We start from the raw sequence: 22,255 nt of genomic DNA on the forward strand, positions 1-22,255 counted from the left end.
GTGGCCATAGGCTGGACGCGGTTTGTCTCGGCGGCTTCGACGGGTTTCCATGCCAGAGCTTTGCCGGTGCGTGACCTTTGCGACCCTCGCGACCCTCCGGCTCAGCGCAGGATCCAAACGTCCCCTCGCGGGAACGGACGCCGTGTGTGCCCGGACAGTGTCGTGTCCCCGGACAGAAGAACCTCATTAGTCCTTTCTAGGATTTTTCTTCTTTCGTTTGCTTTTTCGAAGAACGTGGTTTTCTCTGTCCCTCTGCTCTCTGGCCACATCAGGAGCGTCGTCAAACCCAGGCCATTCCTTGTCACAGCGAATGCTCTTCACAGCGAGCGAATCCGCAGAGGTGGTGCCTCCGCTCGCCAAACGCCGGCGTCGGAGGCCGCGCCGGGGGCCGGGGGACCCCGCGAGTGACACGCAGGGTCCTCACAGCGTTCCCGTCCCCTGAGTACGTCTCCCAGGCCTCACTGGGAGAATCTTCCACTGTCCACCCTCGTCCCGCGGGACCCCATGTATGCCCACCTGGGTCTGTCCTCCTTGGCGTCCTGTCCCCACCGAGTCTCTGTCCGCCCTGGCTCTGTCCCCCGCCCGGGTTTCTCCAGCACACTGACGTCCTCGGGGAAGCCTTTCGATGACCAGATGCCGACACCGAGACCTCCCTTCCCCGAGGCCCAGGAACGTCGCCCGCGCGTTTGCCACCGCCTGTCTCCCACGGGCGTCTGCGCTTCATCTGCACCTGCGCTCGGGCTGCGGGACTCGGGCGGGGAGGCTCGAGGCACGGCCGTGTTTCCGCACGCACCGTGGGCACGAAAGCGATGCTCGGAAATCATTGGGGACGACGGGTGTGGCCCGGAGGGACAGCCGCCTCCCCGGACCCGCCCGGTCCCTCCTCACTGGCGTGCCTTGGTCCCAAGGTCTTTTCTGGGAGGTTCATTCGCCTTGAGCCCCGTTCGATGTCTGCGTCAGCCTTTCATAGCAAAAGACGACGTGTTGACTGCTGTGACCAGGCCTTCCTGGGGCCAGCAGGACCTGGCACCGCGGCCTCCCCAGGGTCACGGTGCTTTGACGAGGGAATCCGACCAAAAGCCTTCCATTGATCAGAGCGTGTCACCTGTGCCCCTGCTGGCCCCTCGGCAATCTGAGGTCTACTTCTGCGTGGCCTTTTTTCCTCTAGAAGATTAGTATGGAGTTTCCTGGGTCGTTCAGCTTGTTTATTACGATCGTTAAAGTTTCTTGGGTCCATCAATAAGAGAACGGATACACGGCGTGACGAATTCTTAGGATGGGCGTATTTTATTTATTCATTCATTTTTGTTTTTCAAGATTTAGAGAAGGTTTATTAAAAGTATATTTTAGAAAGACGAAGAATGCCCCGAGGCGGCACATGGTCCCTGTGCCGTGACCACAAATAACCCACACAAGGGGGCCACAAAAGGCCACAGGAAAGGGGGTCGGGCACCAAAGGCGACCAGGCAGCCAGGGGACACAGCGAGGCGGGCGAATCTCATAGACGCTCTACGGCACGAAACGAGCCTTACACAAAAGAGCTATCCGTGTCCGTTTACGGAAAGTTCTAGGACAGGCACGGCCAACGCGGTAGGATAAAAACTAATCTGTAGAGGCGGGCGTTACGCGGATGGCACCTGGGGAACTGGGCGATGGCTGTGCTCTGCACCTTGACAGGGGTTTGGGTCACGCAGGTGTGGGCGCTCGTCAGGATCACGGATGCATAATTAACATTTGCTCATTTCATCCTGTGTACGTTTTCCTTCGAGAGAGGAAATCCGTAAGCAGACATTGACTCTCCGTTCGTGATGTGTGTGCCGGAGGATTTAGACAGAGACGTCCTGATCCTGCCGTGTACTTCGGAATGCTCCAAAAATAACAAGGGTCGGCGTGTGGGTGGACGGAGACAGGTGGCGGATTGTTCGGGGGACGATCGAGGTGGTAGGTGTGTGGGTGTCGCTTTACGAGTCTCTCGACTTTGCTGTGCGTTAGAAAATTTTCATAAGAAAACGTCGGGAGAAAAAGATTCTCAGGGTCGCAGCGGGGCAGGCGAGGTTTGGGGGCGTCCCCCGCCGTTTTTGGCGACATAATCACAGATTCGTATCCAGAGATGAGACTAGAAACCAAGAGAGTTAATGGGACAAATGGCGTCGACAAAGAACGCCGTGGGATCCGGGCTCGGGAGCACGTGCCTGTTGTAAGGTGTGTTCTGGGGTCACCCTGGCATCTGGAAGGACTAGGGTGGCTCCGCGGGCCCCTCGCTTGCTAGTTTGTCCTGGTCTGAGAGATTCCCGGCGCTGGGCAGATGCGGATGAGCGGAGGCCCGCGGCCTGCCGTCCTCCTGCGGAGGAAAGATGAGCCCGCAGCCACCCCCGGGCCCGTCGCTGCCGGCCCGCTCGTCGTCTGCCCGGCCTGGCTCTGCGGCGTGTGTTTCCAGTTCCAGGATTTGAATTATTGACTTTTTGTAGAATTTCGGCATCTCTCGAGTTGTCAGGTTGTGGGACCAGCAGCCGCCCTGCACAGAGGCCCAGCAGACGGGTGTCCTAAGTCCAGCCACCATGTCGTCAGGGGCCGTTCCCGGTCAGAGGCAGTGAAGACCTGGCCGTCAGACGGCTGGCGGGGGAGCCCCTGCCTGAGGGAGGGGAGCCCCTGGTCTGCTGGTGAATTCAGGGCGCGTGCGGGGTGCGGGGTGCGGGGTGGGGACAGGGAAGAAGAAAATGAGCGTTATTCTGCGAAGCTGCTTTTATTTATAGGTTCTCCTAATTCTATTAAAATGGATGCCACAGGGATGTGAAACTCGGACCCGTCACCCGTAACAGGAACGAAAGGGAACAATGGTAAGACGAGAGGACAGGCTTGCTACCGAGGGAAGGAGGTGACAGTTTCCGGAAACTCTGCGTGGAGCCCGCTGTATAGGAAAAGTGGGTGACGACGTGGACTCGGTGAGCAGACGCATAAAAGATTTCATAGTGAGAAGGAGAAAGCGTTGACTCAAGGGATAAACAGAGACAGAGATTATGCTCATCACATTATAAAGACAAGTAAATGGAACGTGACAAGAAATGAAACTCATCAGCTACTTAATGGACATTAAGAAGAATGGGAAAAGAAAATGTGTTAAATAGGATAAAACACATAAATAGGCAGGATTCGCCTGCTCTGTTCTGGCGGGCAGTAGGTCGCCTGACTTCCTGCGGGTAAACCGAGGGGTTTTTGATTCTTAGATGACACATTAAAGGGACGAGACACAGAATAGCCACCTACGTCAGAAAAGCTGGACTCGAACGAACGCTTGAAAGTGAATGAACGGATAAGTGAATGCGGATCCCTTAAAGTGAGGAGTTTAAAACTCCCAGACGGGGAAGCAGCAAAGCGCCCCCCGAGGCGACGAGGCAGCGCGTTCAGGCGTGGAAGGCGCGTGTCTTCGCCGACAGGGACTCGGCCTCGGTGCCTCAGCTCCTCTTCTGAAAAATGGAACTAACTCGCGGCCCCAAGTGCACGTGACGCCGATGTCGTCGTCATGGCGATCACGGGACCGAGAGGGAGGGAGGATCAGATCCCTGGAGCGGTCCAGGTCCGTTTGTGAAGTGGGGGGACCTCAAAGCCGGTAGAAGGGGTCACAGAGAAGACTTCAGACATGTGGTTCCTCTCGCCTTTTGGCTTTTTTGGGGGGAAAGATTAGCCGACGTGAAAAGCTTAGGGTGGGAGAGGCAGAAGTTACACCAGGCTGAGAAAGAGCCAGTGAGCCACGGTCCACGGAGCCCGGACGACCCGGCTGCAGAGCGTGACCCCCAGGAGCCAGGCCCCGGCCACCACCGGAATTACTTCCTAAGGATGCTCTCAAGGGTCAAAGAAAACCAAACTTTGTCTTCGATCAAAGTGCACGTCGGTTCCGCCCCGGAGCCCGCGGAGACGCGCGGGTGAAGGAGCTGCCGCCTGCGCGTGGCCAGGCGCGGCCCGGGGTGGCGGCCGCCGCGCGCCTTTGCTGTTAGTGACAGGTGACACAGGTCCGCTGCCCTGCTTTTTTGGTCTGGCCATCGCACCGGACAGCGACTCTCCTCATGGAGTGACCAAGAGTGGTAGTGGGCGGGACTCTGGGGGCCAGAAGGTCAGAGGTGGGTTGATTTTTCTTCTGCTGCTCCCCCATCACAGCCAGCTTCCCCCACAATGCGTCACGCGTGCTTCGTGATCTGAGAGCCGCGGCTGACAGACAGCGGCCGAAACACAGACGTTAGGGTCAGAAGAACTGGTTCTAATCCCAACACTTTTGTCTGTTTGGCCACAAATTGGTCAATAGTTGGGAGGCCACTTAACGTCTCTGAGCGTCATTAATCCGTAGGGTACGATTGTCGTAGCCCCCGCCCAGATAGCAGGCCGTCTGGCCGGCTTATCACAGCGTAGACTCAAACGTCTTTGTAACCGAAAGGGAATTAATTAGCGTGGACGTCAAACGGGCCTCCTCGATGACAGACACTCTGTGTAGGCCCCCAGTGTGGACGCCTTCCATGGTCCCTGCCCTGCCCGCCGGCCCAGGGGCTGGGTGGCCGTGCCCAGGTAGAACCTGCCGCAGCCCCTCTTGCCCACATTTCCCCCTGGGTTCATTCTGTACCGGATTTTGGAGGAGCCACGGAACGCTGGGCCGTGGGGTCCCGCGGGCACAGATCGCCTTCCGATGGCAGAGCCGAGGTCTGCAGTGATCGGGCTGCAGGCGTCAATGGAAACGGCGACCTGACAGCTCCCCCTCCGAGACTGCGTGTCACCCTTTCCGCTCGGGACTCACACGCCGCGTGTCACCCTTGCCGGAGCATCGTCAGACTAGCTAGGAGCGCGTTCAGACGGAAAGCCGGAGTCTCGAAGCGGCTCGTTTATTTCACGGCAGGTCTGGAGCTGGGCCCCAGGGTTGGCGCTGTGCCTGGCGCTGTCCCCATCACGCCCTCCGTCCCGCTCGGCAGCGAGGTCTCTGTCCTCACGGCATCGCCTGCAGCGGCTTGGTTGGCAGCGCATCCGAGCTGCAGGTGGGAGACGGGGCTGCGGGAAAAAGGTAGAAGAGAGAAGGTGTTTCCTTTCCATTCAGGAAGGGCCACCGTCCCTGGGGGATTGCGCTGACATCCCCGTGGCTCAGAGCTACATCCCTGGCTTTGTGAGCTACAAGGGAGTCTGAGAGAGGACGATTTTAGCTTCTGTGACCTCTAGACGAGGCGGGTGGCGGAGAAAGGGTTGGAAATACAGGCCGGATCAGCCAGCTGCTCAGCACGGCGACTGTCGTCCACTTCCACAGCCTCGTGGGCGATCGGGAGCGGGGAAGGGGACGGAGGCGGGCGTGGGGAGAGAGACCACCCGCTAACGCGGCTGGGAACACGTGGCGGACGACACAGGCCGGCCCGGTCCGAGCCTGGTCTCGGGACTCGCTTTCTAGCGAGGGAGACGCCGGCACCAGTGACCACGTGCCGGTGCCCTGCGGGGCACTGCCTGGGAGTGGCAGGCGTGGGGACGCAGGTCTGGGAGCGGCAGGCGTGGGGACGCAGGCCTGGGCAGTGGGGTTCGTGTCCACTCTGCGTAGGGACACAACGCGGACCGCGATGAGGTGATGAGGAGGGCGATGAGGAGGGTGACGGAGGTGACGGCAAGTGGCCGGGGTGGCAGACTCGCGCTAGGCCAGAGACTTCTCCGGGTGCTTGGCCTGACGGACTCCTGACAGCCACCCCTGAATCGGGGCCCCTCCACGCCCCGAGCCGAGTGGCTGTCGCGTGCTGGCGCCTCGCGCGGGAAGGGCCCCCTCGGCTGTTTGCGATCCCATCCCGAGGCTTTGGTTTCGTGACCTTGAGGCGTTCACAGGTCCGGGTGTGATTCGCCCAGGCAGGCGGCTAAGGCATCGGAGCCGCCTCCCTCCTTAATTAAATAGCGCCACCCGCCCCCAGCTCTCCAGCTCCGCCGAGTCCCCACGGTCCAAACAGCGCGTGCGGCGTCGCTGTGGACGTGCGCAGACGCGACATTGCTCGGTTTTGCTTTCGGGCTCCATAAAAATCGTACACTCTGGGCGGCGTTTTGGGACTTGCTAAACGCCGCGTTTCTAAGGCTCAGCCACGTGGTAGCGACAGCCCGGGCTTGGCTGTCCTTCGTTTGTCTTCTCCGCTGCCAACACATGACAATGTATCTATCTGTCCGTTCTCCTGACAATGAATGTTTGTGCTTTTATTTATCACATTGTTGCTAAGAGCCGCCTGGTTTGTGACCCTGGGCGCACATCTGCTCCAGGGTGGGCGGGATGATCCTTTGTATAACCGGATCCGGGTCCTTTGTAGCAAGTGTGGGAAGAAGCATTTCCCAGTTTTGCAAATCCTTTTGAACCTTGACGGGACTCTTCTGATTAAATCAAGAAGTGACCTTTTACACGATTATACGTATCCATCTTTTCAAAACGTGTTTTATTAAGATGCAATTCACTTAGCGTATGATTGATCTGTTTTGAGGCGCGCGGTTCCGTGTTGCGTGGCACATTCGTGGACTCTGCAGCCATCACTGTACTCGGCTTTAGAGCATTTTGTCACCCAGAAAGAAACCGCACACGTGGGCGGCCCCCCTCCCCCAGCCCCAGGCGACAGCTGAGCTGCATCCAGTCCCGCTGCTGTAGATTTGCCGGTTCTGGACCGTCCCTGTAATGGATCATACGGTGTAGTCTTTTTTTGTGACCGAACTGACGTCTTCCACTTAGAGTGTTTTCAAGGTTCATCCGTCTTGTAACGTGTGTCAGTACTTCATTATATTTCCAAGTCGTTTCCTGCCGTGCGGATAAACCAGCGTGCGGATAAACCAGCGTGCGGATAAACCATTCTGGCTCTCCGTCCATCAGTGGTCGTGCGGATAAACCAGCGTGTGGGTATTCTGGCTCTCCGTCCGTCAGCGGTCGTTGGAGTCGTTTCCACTGATTTTGGCCGTCGGGAATAACACTGCTTGGAATGTCCGCGTCCGGGTTTTGAGAGTCCAGGGCTGGGGTCGCCGGGGTGGGGACTCTGCGTCTGATCTGTGGAGAGACTGATCTGTGCCCGACGCTTGTCCGCAGCGCGTCCCAATTTTCCAGCCCGGCCAGCAGCGTGCGAGGCGTCCAAGGCCCCCCCACCCCCGTCACTTGTCATATCCCGTCTTTCTTCGTGGACCCATTTTAGTGACCACGGTGGGCGCATGAGGCGCTGGCCAGCCTGGGGCTTCTTACAGCCAGTGCAGACTCCGGGGTCTCCAAGACACAATGGGGACGGGATGGCCTGTCGAACAAGTTGAGTTCTAGCGGGGGTTTTTTATTTTTATTTATGTTTATTTTTCTCGTCTCCCAAAGCCTTTCTTCCTTGGCTAAGGCAAACCACGTGCACACCCCTGCGGCTTGGGCATGTGGCATCGCGGCCATGCCCGGCTGGCGGAGGCACAGCCAGGCGGCGCGGGGAGCCCTCGAGGAGAGGTTACGTGGGCTCGTAGGGGTGGCCAAGTCGAATGGAAAGCAATCATTTTCTTCCCGAGCGAGGCGGACATGGAGGGTTATGTAGAAAGCGACACGCCCCAGCCCGGATGCAGAGAGACAGAGTCAGAGACGCGCCGTGACGAGCTTTGTGTCTGTGGTTGTCCCAGGGAGAAATGCAACGGGACGAAGTGTCTGGAAGGGACGGATCCGCCCAGAATTCTGAAGTTTTTGGCGAGACGCACTCTGGGATGCTGGGGTCTGGAGGGCCCGATGGGGTAGCGTTGTCCGCTTCAGGGCAGGCTTGGTCCCTGCAGATGCCAGGTGGGCCACAGATGGGCCAACGCAGCCCCACAACACAGCTCGGGGCCGCCCCGAGGGTCCCTCAGGAAGCCAGGTCACAACGCTGCCTGGGTGCCGCGTGTGGCACCCTAGGCGCATTTTATTTACACTGGACTGATTTTAGAAAATTGGAATCATTATCAGCTGTTTAAACATTAGGAGATTGCAGCTAGGAATTTTAATTCCTAGCTTTTCTTGAAAAACGGGAAGAACCGGCCCTTCCGGCTGCAGGCAGGGCGAGAAGGCCAGTAACCAGGGTGCTGGCGTCTGGGTGTGTGCGACATCCCCTCGCCACGCCCCGTCTCTCCCTCCCCCAGCTGCATCCCATAGGAACAGTGCCGGGTGAGGGTGGGGACAGGGCGTGCCTCTGCCCCTCGTTATCTGGGAGGGGACGGAGTCAGCCTGGTCTCATCGGGTCCTCACTGATCACCCGGCTCTCGTGAAGCTGCCCAGCCCTTTGCAAGCAGGCGTGTGACCACTGCGTGGCAGGTCAGTCACCTACAGAATGCCGGACCCAGCCCCACCTGTCAAGGGGACATGGCCTTGAGCATCTGTCAGTGAGAGTGTTGGAAATACCCGTTCTCAGCTCCAGGAGGTGGCCGTAAATCAGACAGTGTGCCAGATCAGTGAGTGGATTTGTTGTCACAGACTTGTGAACATGACAGATGACAGGAGACGTGATTTCGCTTTGCGCAATCAGAAGTCTAGAACTTCAGACGATGTTTCGGCCTGGAATCGATTGTGTGTCGCAGCCTCGCTTTGTAAGGGTCGATAAACGGCGGCCCAGTGATGGTCAGGACGGGCCACGTCCGTGTTTCCCGGGCGTCCACAGCAGACCCCAGCTCCGGCCCCCGCCCGCCCTGGCCCAGGCCTGGCCCGCACGGTGACACCGTCACTCTGAGCTTCCGGGCTCTGTCTGGGTTCCCTCCCCCACGGGGACCACCGATAAAGGACACTGTGTTTTCAGTTGAAATCTCAGGGCGAACGGGATTCGTTAGCTGATGACTTCGCGCCTGGCTTTGTCGCGTCCGCTGTGTCCCCACAAAGCGAGGCGCATGTTATTTTTGCCAGAGCACGCGGAACAGGCTCCCTGGACCGCGGCCGGCCACGCGCCAGGCCCCCGCAGCATGTCACGTGCCGTGCGCCTCATGTACCCCCGCGGTGGCGACAAGGAGTGGGGGGCCCTTGTCCCTCATGTACCCCCGCAGCGGCCACGGGGAGTGGGGGGCCCTTGTCCCGCTGTGGGGAAGGGACATGGCAGCTCAGGATTTGCCCAGAGTCGCTTCCCGGAACGCACACCTGACTCCAGGCCCCAAGGTCGCAACTTGGGGTCCCAGCGGCGCGTCCCCCGAGATCCGCGGAAGGGATGACTGGGGTCCCTTTGTTGCCAGCCCCTGCCCGGCCCTCCACGCCGCCTCCCGGCCCCCTGTCCTTGACAGCCTGGCAGAGAAGACAGAAGTTCTGTCTGGGGCGGCACACCGGCCTCCCAGGACGCGGTCCCCGTTCCTGTCTCAGAGGCGCTGGGCAGCTGGTCACTCTGTGGGTCCGTCCACTGGAGGCAGGCCGTGAGCCCGAGTGAGCCCGACTGGTCCCCAGGCCTGGAGAGCTGCGGGTTCGGGCTCAGATGCTCGGCGAGCGGGCGCAGGGCCGGGCGGGCGGCTGCCCGGCAGTCAGCGTGGGCGTCGCCAGCAGGAGACGCACATGGACCTGAGCGCAGAGCTGGCGGGCGGGTTGGCGTCCATCTGGTCCCTGCTTCACAAGACGCCGTCTGACACTCGTGCGTCCCGGGGACCCGGGGCTGGAGGGCAGAGGGCACAGCCGGGGACGGGGACGCGGACGAGCCGTTCCCCCCGCTTTCCCTGCCGTCCCTTGTCACCCACGAAGTCGTGACTCTGAGTCTTGCTTTGAACAGGAAAGTTCTGTCCAAACTCCCTCTTGGCAGGTGTCCCGCAAACCCTAACGTTAGCAGGGAAGGGACGGAGAGAAGCGGGTCCGGTGTCATCTTGAGAGTGGAAACCGAGGCTGGCGAGGGCCAGAGGCCCCGGGTCCTGAGCTCACCCGCTCGCTCCAAAGGTCCCGCACGCCAGCCCGAGGGCGCGGGACACCGTCACACGGAGCCCCGCTCTGCCTGCTGGAGTCCGGCACGCGCTTCGCCCTGGCCAGGGCTGGCCCTCGGGTCGCCTCCGAGTGGATCACGGCGGCCGCCTCGTTGGTGGCTTCTCCGCAATTCGTGACGCGCTTGGGTTGAGTCACAGGAGCTAAATGACAGCACATGTTTCTCTTTACGTCCGTGCTTAATTGGCACGGTTGAGTTTGGGCACAGACGCAGTCAGAGTAATGTTTTCCATCTCCTCACAAGATGTCACCCACCCGTCCCGGGCGGCAAGGCCCCGAGAGGTCAGCTGGAGAGGCTGGTCACAGGGCAGCCCGCTCAGCAGGCCTTCCAGGCTGTCGTTTGGGCTGGAGGACAGAGGGTGTCAGGATGGCAGGCAGCCGGGTGAGCGCGGGCCGTGCCCTTCCTGGCGCCCTCCTTTCCTCCCGGAGAGACCACGTCGCAGAGGGACGCAGGAGGGGGACGAGCTGCCTGGAGCCCGACGTGCCGGGCGGCGTCACCGTGCTCCGGTGTGTCCTCTGCTCCTTGGGGCTGGCTGCCCCTCCTTCCTGTCGGACCTCCATGTTCTGCTGTCTGTCACGGGAGCCGGGGTCCCGGGCACCCTGCACGACACAGGACAGGCATCCGTTTTAGGAGAGGGGAGGAGACAGTGTGGAAGAGATGTCGTTTTTTTTTTTATCGTGGCAAAATATACGTGACAAAATGCGCCGCCTTCCCATGTCCCGTGTTGTTCGGTGGCAGTGAGCACAGTCGCAGTGTTGCGAGGCGCCCCCCAGGTTCACCTTCCCGCGGCGAAGCAGCACCCCGGGGGAGCGCTGACCCCCACGCGCCCCGCCGTGGGCCACCGCCGTCTGCTTGCCGCCTGTGCGCATGTGACTCGTCGCCGTGCCCGAGCGAATGGCACAGTGTCCTTCTTCCCACAACCGGCTTGTTTCACTCAGCAGGTCCGTCCGTGCGTAGCCTGAGCCGGGGTTCCCTTGCTCTGTGACGCTGAGCGACACCCCGCTGCTGGGGGGACCCCGGTTTGCTTACCCGCATCCGTCGGTGGGCGTTCGGGCCACCGCGGCCTCCGCGGGTCCTTCGCGCCTTCGAGGTACAAGAGCCGTTTACTTTTGAGAGTGAAAATTTTGAAGACGGATCTTTCTGAAGCGCTTTCGAATTTCTCTTAGGGTACCCGCTTTCCGGTGGGAGCGTTTTAGATACTGGTGTTTGAATTTTAAGGGTGCTTTCTCGGGGACAAAGATCCCTTTCGTTTTTTGCAAACCTCGCAGCCCCCCGATTTCCTCCGGGGTCCCCACACGCAGGCCTGGCCCTCTCCGGGCTCCGGGAAGGTGTCGTGGGCCCCGTGGGGCCCGGTGGGCCAGCGTAGACGGCCACGCACCCGCGGGGAGCAGGTCTCGGGGTGCCAGGAGCTCGTCTTCGCTGGAGAATTTTCCAGAGGCGACTTTCTGCGGGGAAGGCTGGCCCCTGTGTCTCGGGCTCGGGGAGGAAGGGGAAGCCACGGGCCTCCGCGGGCGGCAGAGCCTGGAGCTCGGCCCGGAGCCCCCGGCGCCAGGCCCATGCCGTGCGGGTGACGGTGACAATGTCAACACCATTTAAATAAAGTCGGGACACCTCGCGTGAGCGCGATGGCAGCTTCTCTGGGAGTCTCCCCGCCCCCTCCGCCCGTCAAGGGGTCCCTGCCTGGGCCTTGTGGACATCGGGCCACCTCTCCCCAGGGCAGGTAGCGGGACGCGTGGCAGGGACCCGTCCTCCCTGCCACACCGGCTGCGTGAGGGGCTGGGGTGGGGGTGGTCTGGGGGGCCGTCTGCGCCCAAGAGCAACCCCGTCGGCCTCTCCCACCGCGTAGCCCGTGGGCCGTGGCCCTATGTCGCTGGGACAGCAGGCGGGCTGGTGGCCTTTCCTGAGCCCCCGCCCCCCATGCTGGGGCGTCTTTCCCGTCAACGGGGGGACGGTCTCTATGGAGCCGCAGCACAGCCGTGGACAGCAGGGAGCGACACGGTGCCACCATCCGGTCTCCACGCCCGTCGCTTTCGCCGGTTGCCGCGGTGTACGGGGCAGGGCCCCGCGCAGTGACATGGGGCCCTCGGGGCCGCTCCGTGGGGTCGGGGGTCGGGGCAGCGAGCACTGGCCTTGGGCACCAGGAGCTCGGTCGTCGAGATGAACCACGTGTAACGCGGCCCGGTACGTTGTTAGGGACCCGTAACACCCTCGATGAGCCGCCGTCGGCGTTTCTGTGGCGTCTGGCTGCGCCCCAGCTTCGTGTGGCCCTGCACCCCGTTCCGGAGCCGTCCCCGCGCTTTCGTGACGTGGCCCTTTCCGGTGTCAGGCCATTTAGTGCAGTGACCCCCCACTTCGGTTCATGTGCCCTTGGCTGGTGCTGAGATTCGGGTTCTTCGCTCGCGACGGCACGCCCCCCCACCCCCGGAGGACATTAGGTCTCTGCGCTGACCACGGAGCCTGCACTTCGGCGACCCTGTCGCTGGCGACACTTTTACTGATCACCTGATAGGGGGGTTTGTCTGCCTCGATTTGCCCTGCAGAGCTTCTTTTTCCCCCTTGTAATTAGTGAATATTTTGGGGAGCGGCACTTTGAAACCATGTGAAAAGAGCCCGTTCCTAGGAAACTTGAAATTTATCGTCAGTCAGATCTGGACTCATAGTTTCCTGTTTTACTCACGGATCGTAACCCGCAAGGGCGACTGTGTGTTTTGCTGCTCCGCGTGTGCCCGGGTTGGCCCGTCGGCCTGGCTCCTGTGTCCTCGTGACATGTGAGATGTCCCCGGAGCCCCCTCTGCCCACACATGGTTCCCAGGTGCCTCTCGCACGTCCCGCACTGACGGTGGACTCAGCCATCTCTCCAAGGAGCCCTGGGTCCTCTTAGAAAACGGTGTTTAGAAGCCAAGACCTGGGCTCTGGGTGGGCTCGCTGCTCACAACCTGTCCCGTGTCGGGTGTCGCTGCTCACAGCCTGTCCCGTGGGAGCGATGGGCTGTGTGTCTGTGTACACACACGCACGCACGCACGTGTATTTATGTGTCTCTCTGTGGACATCGAAAAGGAAAGTCACGTGGAAATCCAATTCTGGTCCACACCGCAGAGCCCCGTCTAGCTTCCCCGTCCACGCATCTTCTCCAACGGGGAGAAATCAGGCGCCTGCTGTCCACGGTTACCACACCCGATTCGCGCCCCCGAGGGTCACTGGCCTGTCACGTGTCCTGCACCCCGGCGTGAGGACACCCTCCGCGGCCTGCCTGGGCTCCCACACCTGGGGTGGGCTGCCCTCTGCCCTCGCCCAGGACCTCTGCCCAGCACGGACACCTTCCCCAGCGCCCGGCCCCCCAGGCCTCCCCTCCGTCTCCTCCCCCGTCACCCAGAAGCCACGTGCTGCCGCGGATGACACCTTTAGGACCAAGTTTTTTCAGGAGGAGGAGGAGGCTTCGTACTTTTCAACCGAAACAAAAAACAACAAAAATGAACACAAAGCGGGGTTGGGTTTAAAATCTGGTAAAATGACTAATTCCAGATAGCCATTAAAAAAAAACCAAAAAAATCCCAAAAAACTAACAACAACCAAAAAAACCCCAAAACCTTTAACCGGTAAATGGTTTAAAACAAAGGTCTTCACAGTAAAGATTGTAGAGTTTGTCAGATGGCTCTTTGTGGATGTTAAAGCTACACAGGCTGAGGCCAGGTGTATAAACGAAACGTCCTCATCTGAAGCCAGATCGTTGGGTTTGGCGGCTTCAGGGAAGAGAGAATGAAGTTTACTGAGTAAAAATTAAAAAATTTTTCAGGAATGCGTACGAAGCCGAGCGGCTTAATTGCATACTTTTGGGTGAATACGTGTCGAAGAGAGCGAATTTAGGAGACTAGGAAGTTGTGCAATAATCTTTACTTGGGTCAGAATTATAATTATCGCGGTAACAGAATGTTGCTCTGTGTGTATGTGACTGAAGTGGGAAGCAGTTTTTTTTAATGGTTTAAAAAATAACAAAATGTCCATTGTCTCTCTTCTGGACTTCCTTCGTTATAAATACCAGGTAACCCAAGGCTGGCTAAACATAGGTTCAGCGCCCATCTATATTTATAACTTTCTTTGGGTGGAAGTCACTAGAGAAAGAATTAATTTGGTGTGTAGGTTTTTATAGGCTCTAATTATTTATGTTTTTCTTAAGCAGACCAAGCGGGATCAATAAGCTCACATAACTGAAGTCTGACGCCTGTGACTTTTAAACATAGATTCTCCCCCAAAACCTGGGTCCTCGGAAGACGCCGCTCACCTCGGCGGCGAGCTGGCCGGCCGGGCTTGGGAATTTGTTTGTGCAAAGTCAGAAACCTCATCTACAGCCCATTCATTGCTGAGACCTTGAATGTGACATTTTGTAGCTGCTTATCAGCTGCTCCGCTGGGCAGACTGAGCTGCTGGCCTGGAGAGGGAGGTGGCATTTCTGTAGCCTGAGCAAAGTCTGTGCTCAGCAACCCCCCACTCCCCACCCACGACCCAGCTTGCCGGCTCCAGGGCTTAGGGATCTGCACCTGCTTCTGATGTCCGGCCGGGTGGCGAGCCGAGTGGGCGGTTGGACCTTTGGAACGACCGAACGTCATTCGGGGTAGATGTGGCCTCTTTGCTGCAAATCAAACGCGATAAGTTAGATGGGGCTCCCGCCCCTTCCTTGGGATCACGAAAATGCCAAGTCGTGTCTCGTCTTCCTCTGGTTGGACAGGCTGCACAGCACCCACACGTGGACCCCTCCGACCTCACGTCCGACCTGGCTGTACTCACATTTACGGGAAGAAGCAGGGTCAGAGAGCTTCCTGTCAACACCGGGGCCCAGGCCTCGCCCGGCACACCTGGCTTTCGCCCCTGCCTTGTTTGGCTTCGCAGGGGTTTACGCCCATCCCACCTGTGGTCCCCGGGGAGCTCCTGTCCCAGGCCAGTTTGCGTGAGGGGTGTGGGGCCGGGCACCCCTGGGCGTGGAGCTCACAGGGGCCGGCTGGGGACTCGCCGTGGGTAGGTGGCCTGCCAGACTCCGCAGCCTGCCTGGGAGGGGGCCAGGGAGAGCCCAAAGGCCAGACAGCCCGCCCGGGGCCAGGAGGCCAGGGGTCTGGGGGGCCCTGCCCCCGGACTCGGGCCTGCGCTGGGCAACCACACGGTCGCGAGCGGAAAGGGAAGGACCGTGTGTTCAGTGTCGTGCGAAGTCTGTTCCTTCACCGCTGTTTGAGCTCCCGAGTTCATGGGACATCAGGGATTTGCAGGTGACAGCTCCTGCTTTTGAGGTGCGTGCATGCAGAGAGGGAAGGTGGCTGGGCGGTGACAGCCACGTGTGGGCAGACCAGAGCCGGGAGGTCCCGGTGGGCTTCCTGGTGGCGGTGAGGGTTGGAAATGGAGCGAGAGGTCGTCACTTCGCCGGGAGGCGGCCGGCATGAACGTGAAACGGCAGGTGTCGCTAGGAGACGGGGTGCTGGCGGGGCTGGGCCCTGGTCCACTCGGGGAACCCCCGCCCCGAGCGGTGCCGAGGGACAGCCGGGGCACAGGGCTGGGGTTGCCCGTAGTGGGGCGGGGCCGCGGGTCCCACTCAGGCCGTGACCGCGCGTCCACGCTTCGCGCCGTGCGCATGGTTCTAGATGTTTCTAGACGTCCGATGGCGGGTCCTCGCTGCGGCTTCGTGGTGTCACCCCTTCCCGTGTCTGGCCGAGAGCACGTCGCAGAGCTTTCCAATGGTATTTTAATGATGTGGCCAGTTCCGCTGGCTGCCGCGTGTCATTCCCTCCCAGCGTGAGTGACGGAGGAGACGTGAGCGTGACACCCCCGGCGGGTTTCCGGGTGCTGCGCTAAGGGGCCCCGAAGTCGTGAAAACACGTAGACGAGGAAGAGGAAAAAGCACCATTGCGATCTCAGATCGCGACTTACAAAGAAAAGTCGCCGCTCGGCCTGAGTGCGGCCGCCTGGCTGAGTGGCAGATGGCGCTTCCGGCCGGGCTCGGGGCTGAGCGGGGCTGGCGGGTGGCCCGGGGGGACGGGGCACAATCTGTGTCCGCAGAGGCAGGCCGCTCAAGACACCGGCTCGAAAGCAGAGGCCGCTGGGGCACCGTGAGGCCTGGCGGACACGCTGCCCAGGCCGTGGCCGGGGACCGCAGCCCAGGGCGCCCAGGGCTGCTGAGCCGGGGGCAGGGCCATCGGTGCCGATGTCCAGCGAAGAGAAGACCCCCTCGCTTGGACGGTCGCCGTAAAGGTCTCCATGTCGCCCACGCCTCTGTCTGGTCCTGCGATTCCGCTCTCGTCCGTTTGGCCCTGACCGTGTAGCAAGAATCCCAGACCCACCCAACTCTGCGTACGTGCGTGTCATTTGGCGTCCGACGGTGTCACCTGTCTGTCTGTGGATGGGACGGGGACATTGCTGGTCCGGAGTCGGGAGCCCTCATGTTTAACCAGTGGCCACATCCCCACCGGTGACCGCACCCAAGAGTCACCTTGCCCTGTTACGTCACAGAGGTACCAGAGACCTGGAGCGGTGGCCCCTCGAGTTGGGGAAGGGGACCCCCCGGGGTCGGCGCTGCTGTGGCCGGTCACGTGAGAAGCTGAGAAAGGCTTAGACCGGTCGGGGAGGAGGAGGGAGCCGGAAGGGGCTACGTCAGAAAGGCCACCGGTCCGAGCCGAGGTGACTTCTGCGGGGCTGTGTTCCACACGCAGTCGGGCGCACGCGCCTCCCGCTCTGCCACCTTCATCCTTCCTTGCTGACCCATGGGTGACGCCGGGGTGACGCCAGCTGTGGCAGTCAGTGTGAACCAATGGGTGATGCCACGGTGACGCCAACTATGGCAGTCAGCGTGAGCCAGGGTGACGCCGGGGGTGACGCCAGCTGTGGCAGTCAGTGTGAGCCAGGCGGCGAGAGTGGCCTCCTGGGCCGTCCGACAAGGTGGGTCTCTGTAGAAAGGACAGTCGAGGCCGAAGGGGCTGGGCTGGCAGCTGTGTCTGTGTCCCTCCGTGTCCCCGAGCCAGAATTGACTCGGATGCCCGCGCCGCGAAAGACCAGGAGCGCGGCCTCCGCAGGGCGCCGGCAGCTCCCGGCGGTCGGGCTGTCGGCCGAGGCCCGTCGCGTGGCCGCCGCCGCTCGGTGACAGTTTTGCTGGAGCCGTGAGCGCGGTGGCGTCCGTGGGAGGAGGGGCCACAGCGCCGTGTGCAGAACGGGGCCGCGGGAGTGAGCTCGACGGTTGAGGCGGAAAACAATCTGAGTCGGTAACTGCTGAGAACCGCTCCCGAGCGCGCACCTGCCGGCACATGCCCTGTCAGCGTCGTGTGTGTGCGCATTAGGTCTTGGGGCAGCCTGTCACGTGGTCCTTATTCTGGTGAGGAAACTCGGCCACAGAAGGACCAAGCCCAGGTCCCCCACAGGAAGAGCTCGAGTCGGGGTGCAGCCCCAGGTTTGGCCAGAAGCCGAAGCATCGGGACAGGTGAGGGGCGGAAGGCCTAGGGCGGGCCCTGCACGGATGCTCCCCGGTTGGTCCTCACGGCTGTCCTAGTATTTCATGTCCTGTGGCTATAGCGACAGAAATCTCGGAGCGAGCCGAGGTAGAGAAGAAAGTTCTCTATTTCACGGACGGGGGGGTATCTCCTGAACCCCGGAGCGGGCGGTAGGCGCGCGCGGGCCGGGGGCGCTCTGCGTGCACACCTGCCCTGCCTTCCGGTGGAGGATGTGGGCGCGGGCACCCAGGGCGTCTTCACCCCCGGGTGTCTGCCTGGGCCATCAGCGATCTTGGGGTCGGGTCGTAGCAGACGAAACAGCTGTGCGTGGGGTCGCGAATGGGGCACGCTCAGCCTGCTCACCTGCAGGGAGCGAGCAGGACATCACCGTGTCGCAGGTACGGGTTGGGATGGGAGGGGTCGAGCATTGTCGCTCAAGGGAGGGGCGGGGTCTGAAGCCGCTTCATCGGCCCGAAGCCCGTGCTGGTGTCGCCACGTGGAACTACTCCATAGGACAGCCCGTCTTAAATTCACCCCTTCATCAGAAGCCAGAGAAAAAACTGGGGGCTCGAACCCGGCGGGGTAGCCTGGGGGTCTACGTACTATTTGGTCCATCTCCACTTAAAAGCTCCTCTCTCAAGGATGGCGAGACCAACGAGAAAGGACAAGGGACAGGTCTGCCAGCAGTGTCCTGACGCTCAGGGGTCGCCAGACGCGAGGGCCAGGGAGGGCCACCCGTGCTGGAGGCCCCAGCCGTCCTCGGGGGCCCCCCACCCCAGGCCTCAGGCTGCAGTCCGTCCCGACCACCCACCCCTGGCAGAGAGGCGGGCGCCGCGGGCGTTTGCGTGTTCCCGTCCGGCCTTTGCACACCCCGCAAGCAGATGGGGTCGCGTGTTTTCTTTGGCTTGCTCAAGCTTGGGAGCGAATGTTCCTTCTTAGATATTTCAGTTTCCCCGTGGGGCCGAGAGGACGGAGTTTGTTTATAAATGAATATTTTGGCGCAGACCTGACTCGACACTAACGTAGCTACTTCGGGGATGCTCGACCCTAAATGAACATTTAACTCACGTCTGAAAAGCTTCGCCGGCTGCGCAGGTGCCGAGACCGGGTGGCGTGTGTGCTTCGTGGGCACCCCTAGTGTGTTTGTCCCAGGAGGAGCGTGTAAGCCCCCGTCACGTTCATGAACGCGGAGTAGATGTCGGGGCCGTGAGCGGGGGCGTCGCGGAGGGTGCGCGGCCCCAGGAGCAGAGGGACCTGCTCGGGGAACGTCCCAGGTTTTCGTGGGACGGAGGGCTTTCGAAGCTCTTTGCGGACTGCTTTACCCAATGACATTCTGCTTCTTGCTTTGCAGATCGGGAGCCTGGATGATTACTATCATTTTTATCACAGTAAGACCTTTAAAAGGTCCACGCGGAGCAGCCGAGGCCCTCACACCTTCCTCAGAATGGACCCCCAGGTACGCAGAGTGCTGTTTGCTGTCTCTCGGGTCTGTGGTCCCACAGATGGCTGGGTCTGGATTTTCACGTGACCCTAGCTGGCCGTTAGTTTTCCGTGTCACTTCGAATAGAAAAGAGACAGATGCGTCGCCACGTATCAGACCACTGCACGTTCCAGACAGTCGGTCCCCATCACACTTGAGAATCTAAATTCTCGACTTTTGGTACAAGCGACAATCGAGTGCGGACCTGTCGATATTTTAAATGTTTAAGAATCAACAAGATATTCCGTGATAACAGGAGGCGAGTATGTGACTCTTCCCACGAAGGCAAAAAGACGAGGCAATTCAAGTGAGCGTTGTGATAAATTCATTTGAAAAGAGGCTGACGTTTTAAGTTTTAATATAATTTGAATTTCTCGGGTGCTTAACTGAACTTCCTTTCTGTATAGGTTTGAGATTGATGTTTGACAAATATCAGTCAACAGATATTTGGTAAAATGAAAATTTTCAGATGGCCAAGTGAGCCTGTAACGGCTTCATTCACTCACGGGTGACTGACAGATTGCGTCCACAGCGGGGCCACCGGGATGGGGGGGTGGGGCTGACAGAAAATGACACAGAAAATGGAAAAATATGCGATATGTCCCAGGGCGATGAGCCATGTGACAGAAAATGACGTTCACGTGAGAAGCGGTCGCAGCCCCAACAAAGAAAGGTGGCCACCGCTCAGTCACAGTTTGGGGACAGGGAAGCGGCCTGGTCTCACAGCTGGTGCTGGTGGTGCTGTGAGCTCTCAGGCTGGCACGATGCTGTCCCCGGCCACCCCGCTGACAGCGTGGCTCCTGTAGCATTGACCAGGCTGGGGACACTGCCCTTGACATCCCTGTCTCTGGGGCATCCCTTTGTGGGTTCTGATTTCAGCGCTCCCCATGGGACGTCATTGGGCTGCGACGAGGCAGACACGCCTTGCACGTTTCCGGATTTGTTTTATGGGTGGCGGGTGCCTGGGGGCAGCAGGAAGGGAATTCGGTGTTTATTAAGGGGTCGCCGTGTGCTTGGGCAGCGTAACACACGGCATCGCCCCCGACCGTGCGGGCTGGGGTCACACCCTCATGTGTCCGCTCCCTGGAACGGGAAGGAGGTGGCGTTTTCAGGGGCTGGAGCGTTTGTCCCTCTGGGAAGCAGAGCCAGGTGGCAGTCGCTCATTCTGACAGGAGGGAGAAGGGGCAGCAGACCCCATGCCTGTCTCTGTGTCACCGAGCGGGAGGGGCGCACGGGCCGGCGAACACAGCGGTTGTCGCCTGTCGACGTGCAGAGAAGCTTCTCGGCTCCGGAGGGAGGAGCTGCCGTGCCCGGCTCCGCTCGCGTGACATGCGAATGACCCGGCTTGGGAAGACGCCATGCGAGCTCCTCATCCGAAGTCTCTAGAGTCATCACGTGCGACTCACGGCGAGTTCCGACGAGGGGCAGAAGGCTGCGTGCAGTGGGGAGCCCCCGCCCCCCGACGCGGGCATGCGACGAGGGAGGGACAGTGGCTTTCTTGGTCCCCTTTCTCCGGGGCTTCTGAGTATTAAACTCTTTCTCAATGGCTGGAACCAAGGCAGACTCAAAAGAGTCTCAACCTGTGCTTTGTAAACTCTCTCTTTTTCGCGTGACTACGTTTTAAAACGCATAAGGGTGTTAACTCGACGGCCCTCGTCTTCCCTCCAAAAATGAAACTGAGCTCAGAGGCACAGGGGATGCCGAGATGCCCGCCCAGCAGGGCCTGGTGTCCGGCGAGCGGGACGAGGGAGCCCGGGGCAGGGGGTGGCACCAGGGGCACGGGTTTGGGGGGTTCGGGGGACTGGGGGGGCCGGGGGAGCCACAGACCCGCCTCCGCTGCCACGTGGAGCCCCTGGCCCCTCCACGTAGCTGCGACCTCAGTGCTATTTTTCCGTAGGGACCGCAGGCACAGCCTTCCCGGCCATCGGCTGTGTCCGCGAGGAGATGGGAGGCCAGACTTCCTAGGCGGAGGCCCCGGCCGTGAGGTTTTTCTCCTATAAAAAATCCCTTTTATACAGTGCTTCTTAATGAGCTCCCGGCAGGGCCGCTCCCAGAGCTTCCTGCCAAGAAAGAGGAGCGAGCGAAGGCAAACAGCCCGCTCGCCCGCCTGCAGCTCCCGTGACACCGTCCGGCCCCGGGGACAGTTCCACGGCGGCCACCGGAATCGCACCCCGACTCGCTGGCTCCGTTTAGATCGGTCTGGATTTAACGCACAGCAGATCAATGAGCCGTCAGTCTGACTAATATTTACTCTGCGTGGCCATTCCGATGACGTATTAGGCAAAATTCGCTCTTTTACAGAAATGCTGTCTTTTCTCGCACCGGGGCGTTTACCTACATTCGCGACGCCCTTTCGGCGACACCCCAGCCTTCGGAGAGCCGTGTAATCGGCGTGATTAGAAAAGGAAAAGATGATTTGATGTTACTGGGAGACTTCGAATGGCGAGTCGCCCATGTGTTTGGATGAGCGAGCCAGGAATGAATGTTCTAGGCCTTACGATAACGTTCGCTCGGATGCGGATGGCGTTTTATTTTAATTAGCTCCAGTCCGCATTGTATAAAAACGCTCTGATAAGTGATGGAATGTGCGATCCACCCATCCCTGCTTCCCGTAAAAGCCGATCGTGTCCATTTGTCTAAACAAAACCGAACAAGACCCCATGGGAGGGAAGATTTAAGACGGCGCACGCGCGCACGCGCGCGCACACGCAGGCGCAGGCGCGCACGCGCACGCACGCAGGCGCAGGCGCGCGCGCGCACGCACGCCGTCGCGGCGTCTCGGCCCCGACCCTGTCTCAGAGTCCGCGCGCGGTTTTCTTTAAGTCCTTAATTACCTTTATTTACTTGATGCTTCTTTTTTTTAAACCATCTTTGAAAAGGACCATTTTGCTCCGAGCGCTCGGTTGACCAGCCCGGCAGCTCCCAGCGTGCGTTATCGGTCACTGGCTTCTTCCAAGGACTGTCATTTAAGCAAACCGAAAGCGTTTGTTTTTAACTCCATCTTTTGCCAAAAGTCTGGAGAAGGGCGGACGTGACGGAAGCGTCGGCCGATCGCTGCGAGGCTCGCAGATTTTTTTTAAATCACCCGTTCCGTGTCGCTGCGGCATCTTCCGCCCTCGCATTTGAGGACGATGACTGCGGTTCAGCCCTTCCCTCCGGTCTTCGGCCGGATCGATGACCGAAACGGAGGGGCGGAGAGGTGGCCACGCGCGGCCCCGGCAGCTCCGTCCGGGTCGGGGGAGCCTTCAGCGCGAGGCTGATTTCAGCGCTTGAAATCGCAGCCGTCCGGGACGTCACTGGCAGGGCCGGAGCCGGCATTTGGTTCGCGGGATGAGACGTCGCCCCGGAGTTTGATCCGCGCCCGGGTCGCTTTCCAACAGTGACGTCGTTAGTGCTCCAGCCGGGCTTTG

At 60.3% G+C, this 22,255-nt stretch overlaps 1 protein-coding gene across 1 annotated transcript in view; it reads left to right on the forward strand.

Annotated features, from left to right (window-relative positions):
* The window catches only part of LOC120595348 (uncharacterized), a 114,859-nt gene that overhangs the window by 13,091 nt on the left and 79,513 nt on the right, over positions 1 to 22,255 (forward strand). Inside the window, exon 2 of the mRNA XM_039853457.1 lies at positions 18,717 to 18,875. Within this exon, the coding sequence (XP_039709391.1) occupies positions 18,717 to 18,875 (159 nt within the window). The remainder of the gene's footprint in view (positions 1 to 18,716; positions 18,876 to 22,255) is intronic.

Source organism: Pteropus medius, unplaced genomic scaffold (assembly GCF_902729225.1).
Source record: "Pteropus medius unplaced genomic scaffold, Ma_sr-lr_union100, whole genome shotgun sequence".
Taxonomy (NCBI): domain Eukaryota; kingdom Metazoa; phylum Chordata; class Mammalia; order Chiroptera; family Pteropodidae; genus Pteropus; species Pteropus medius.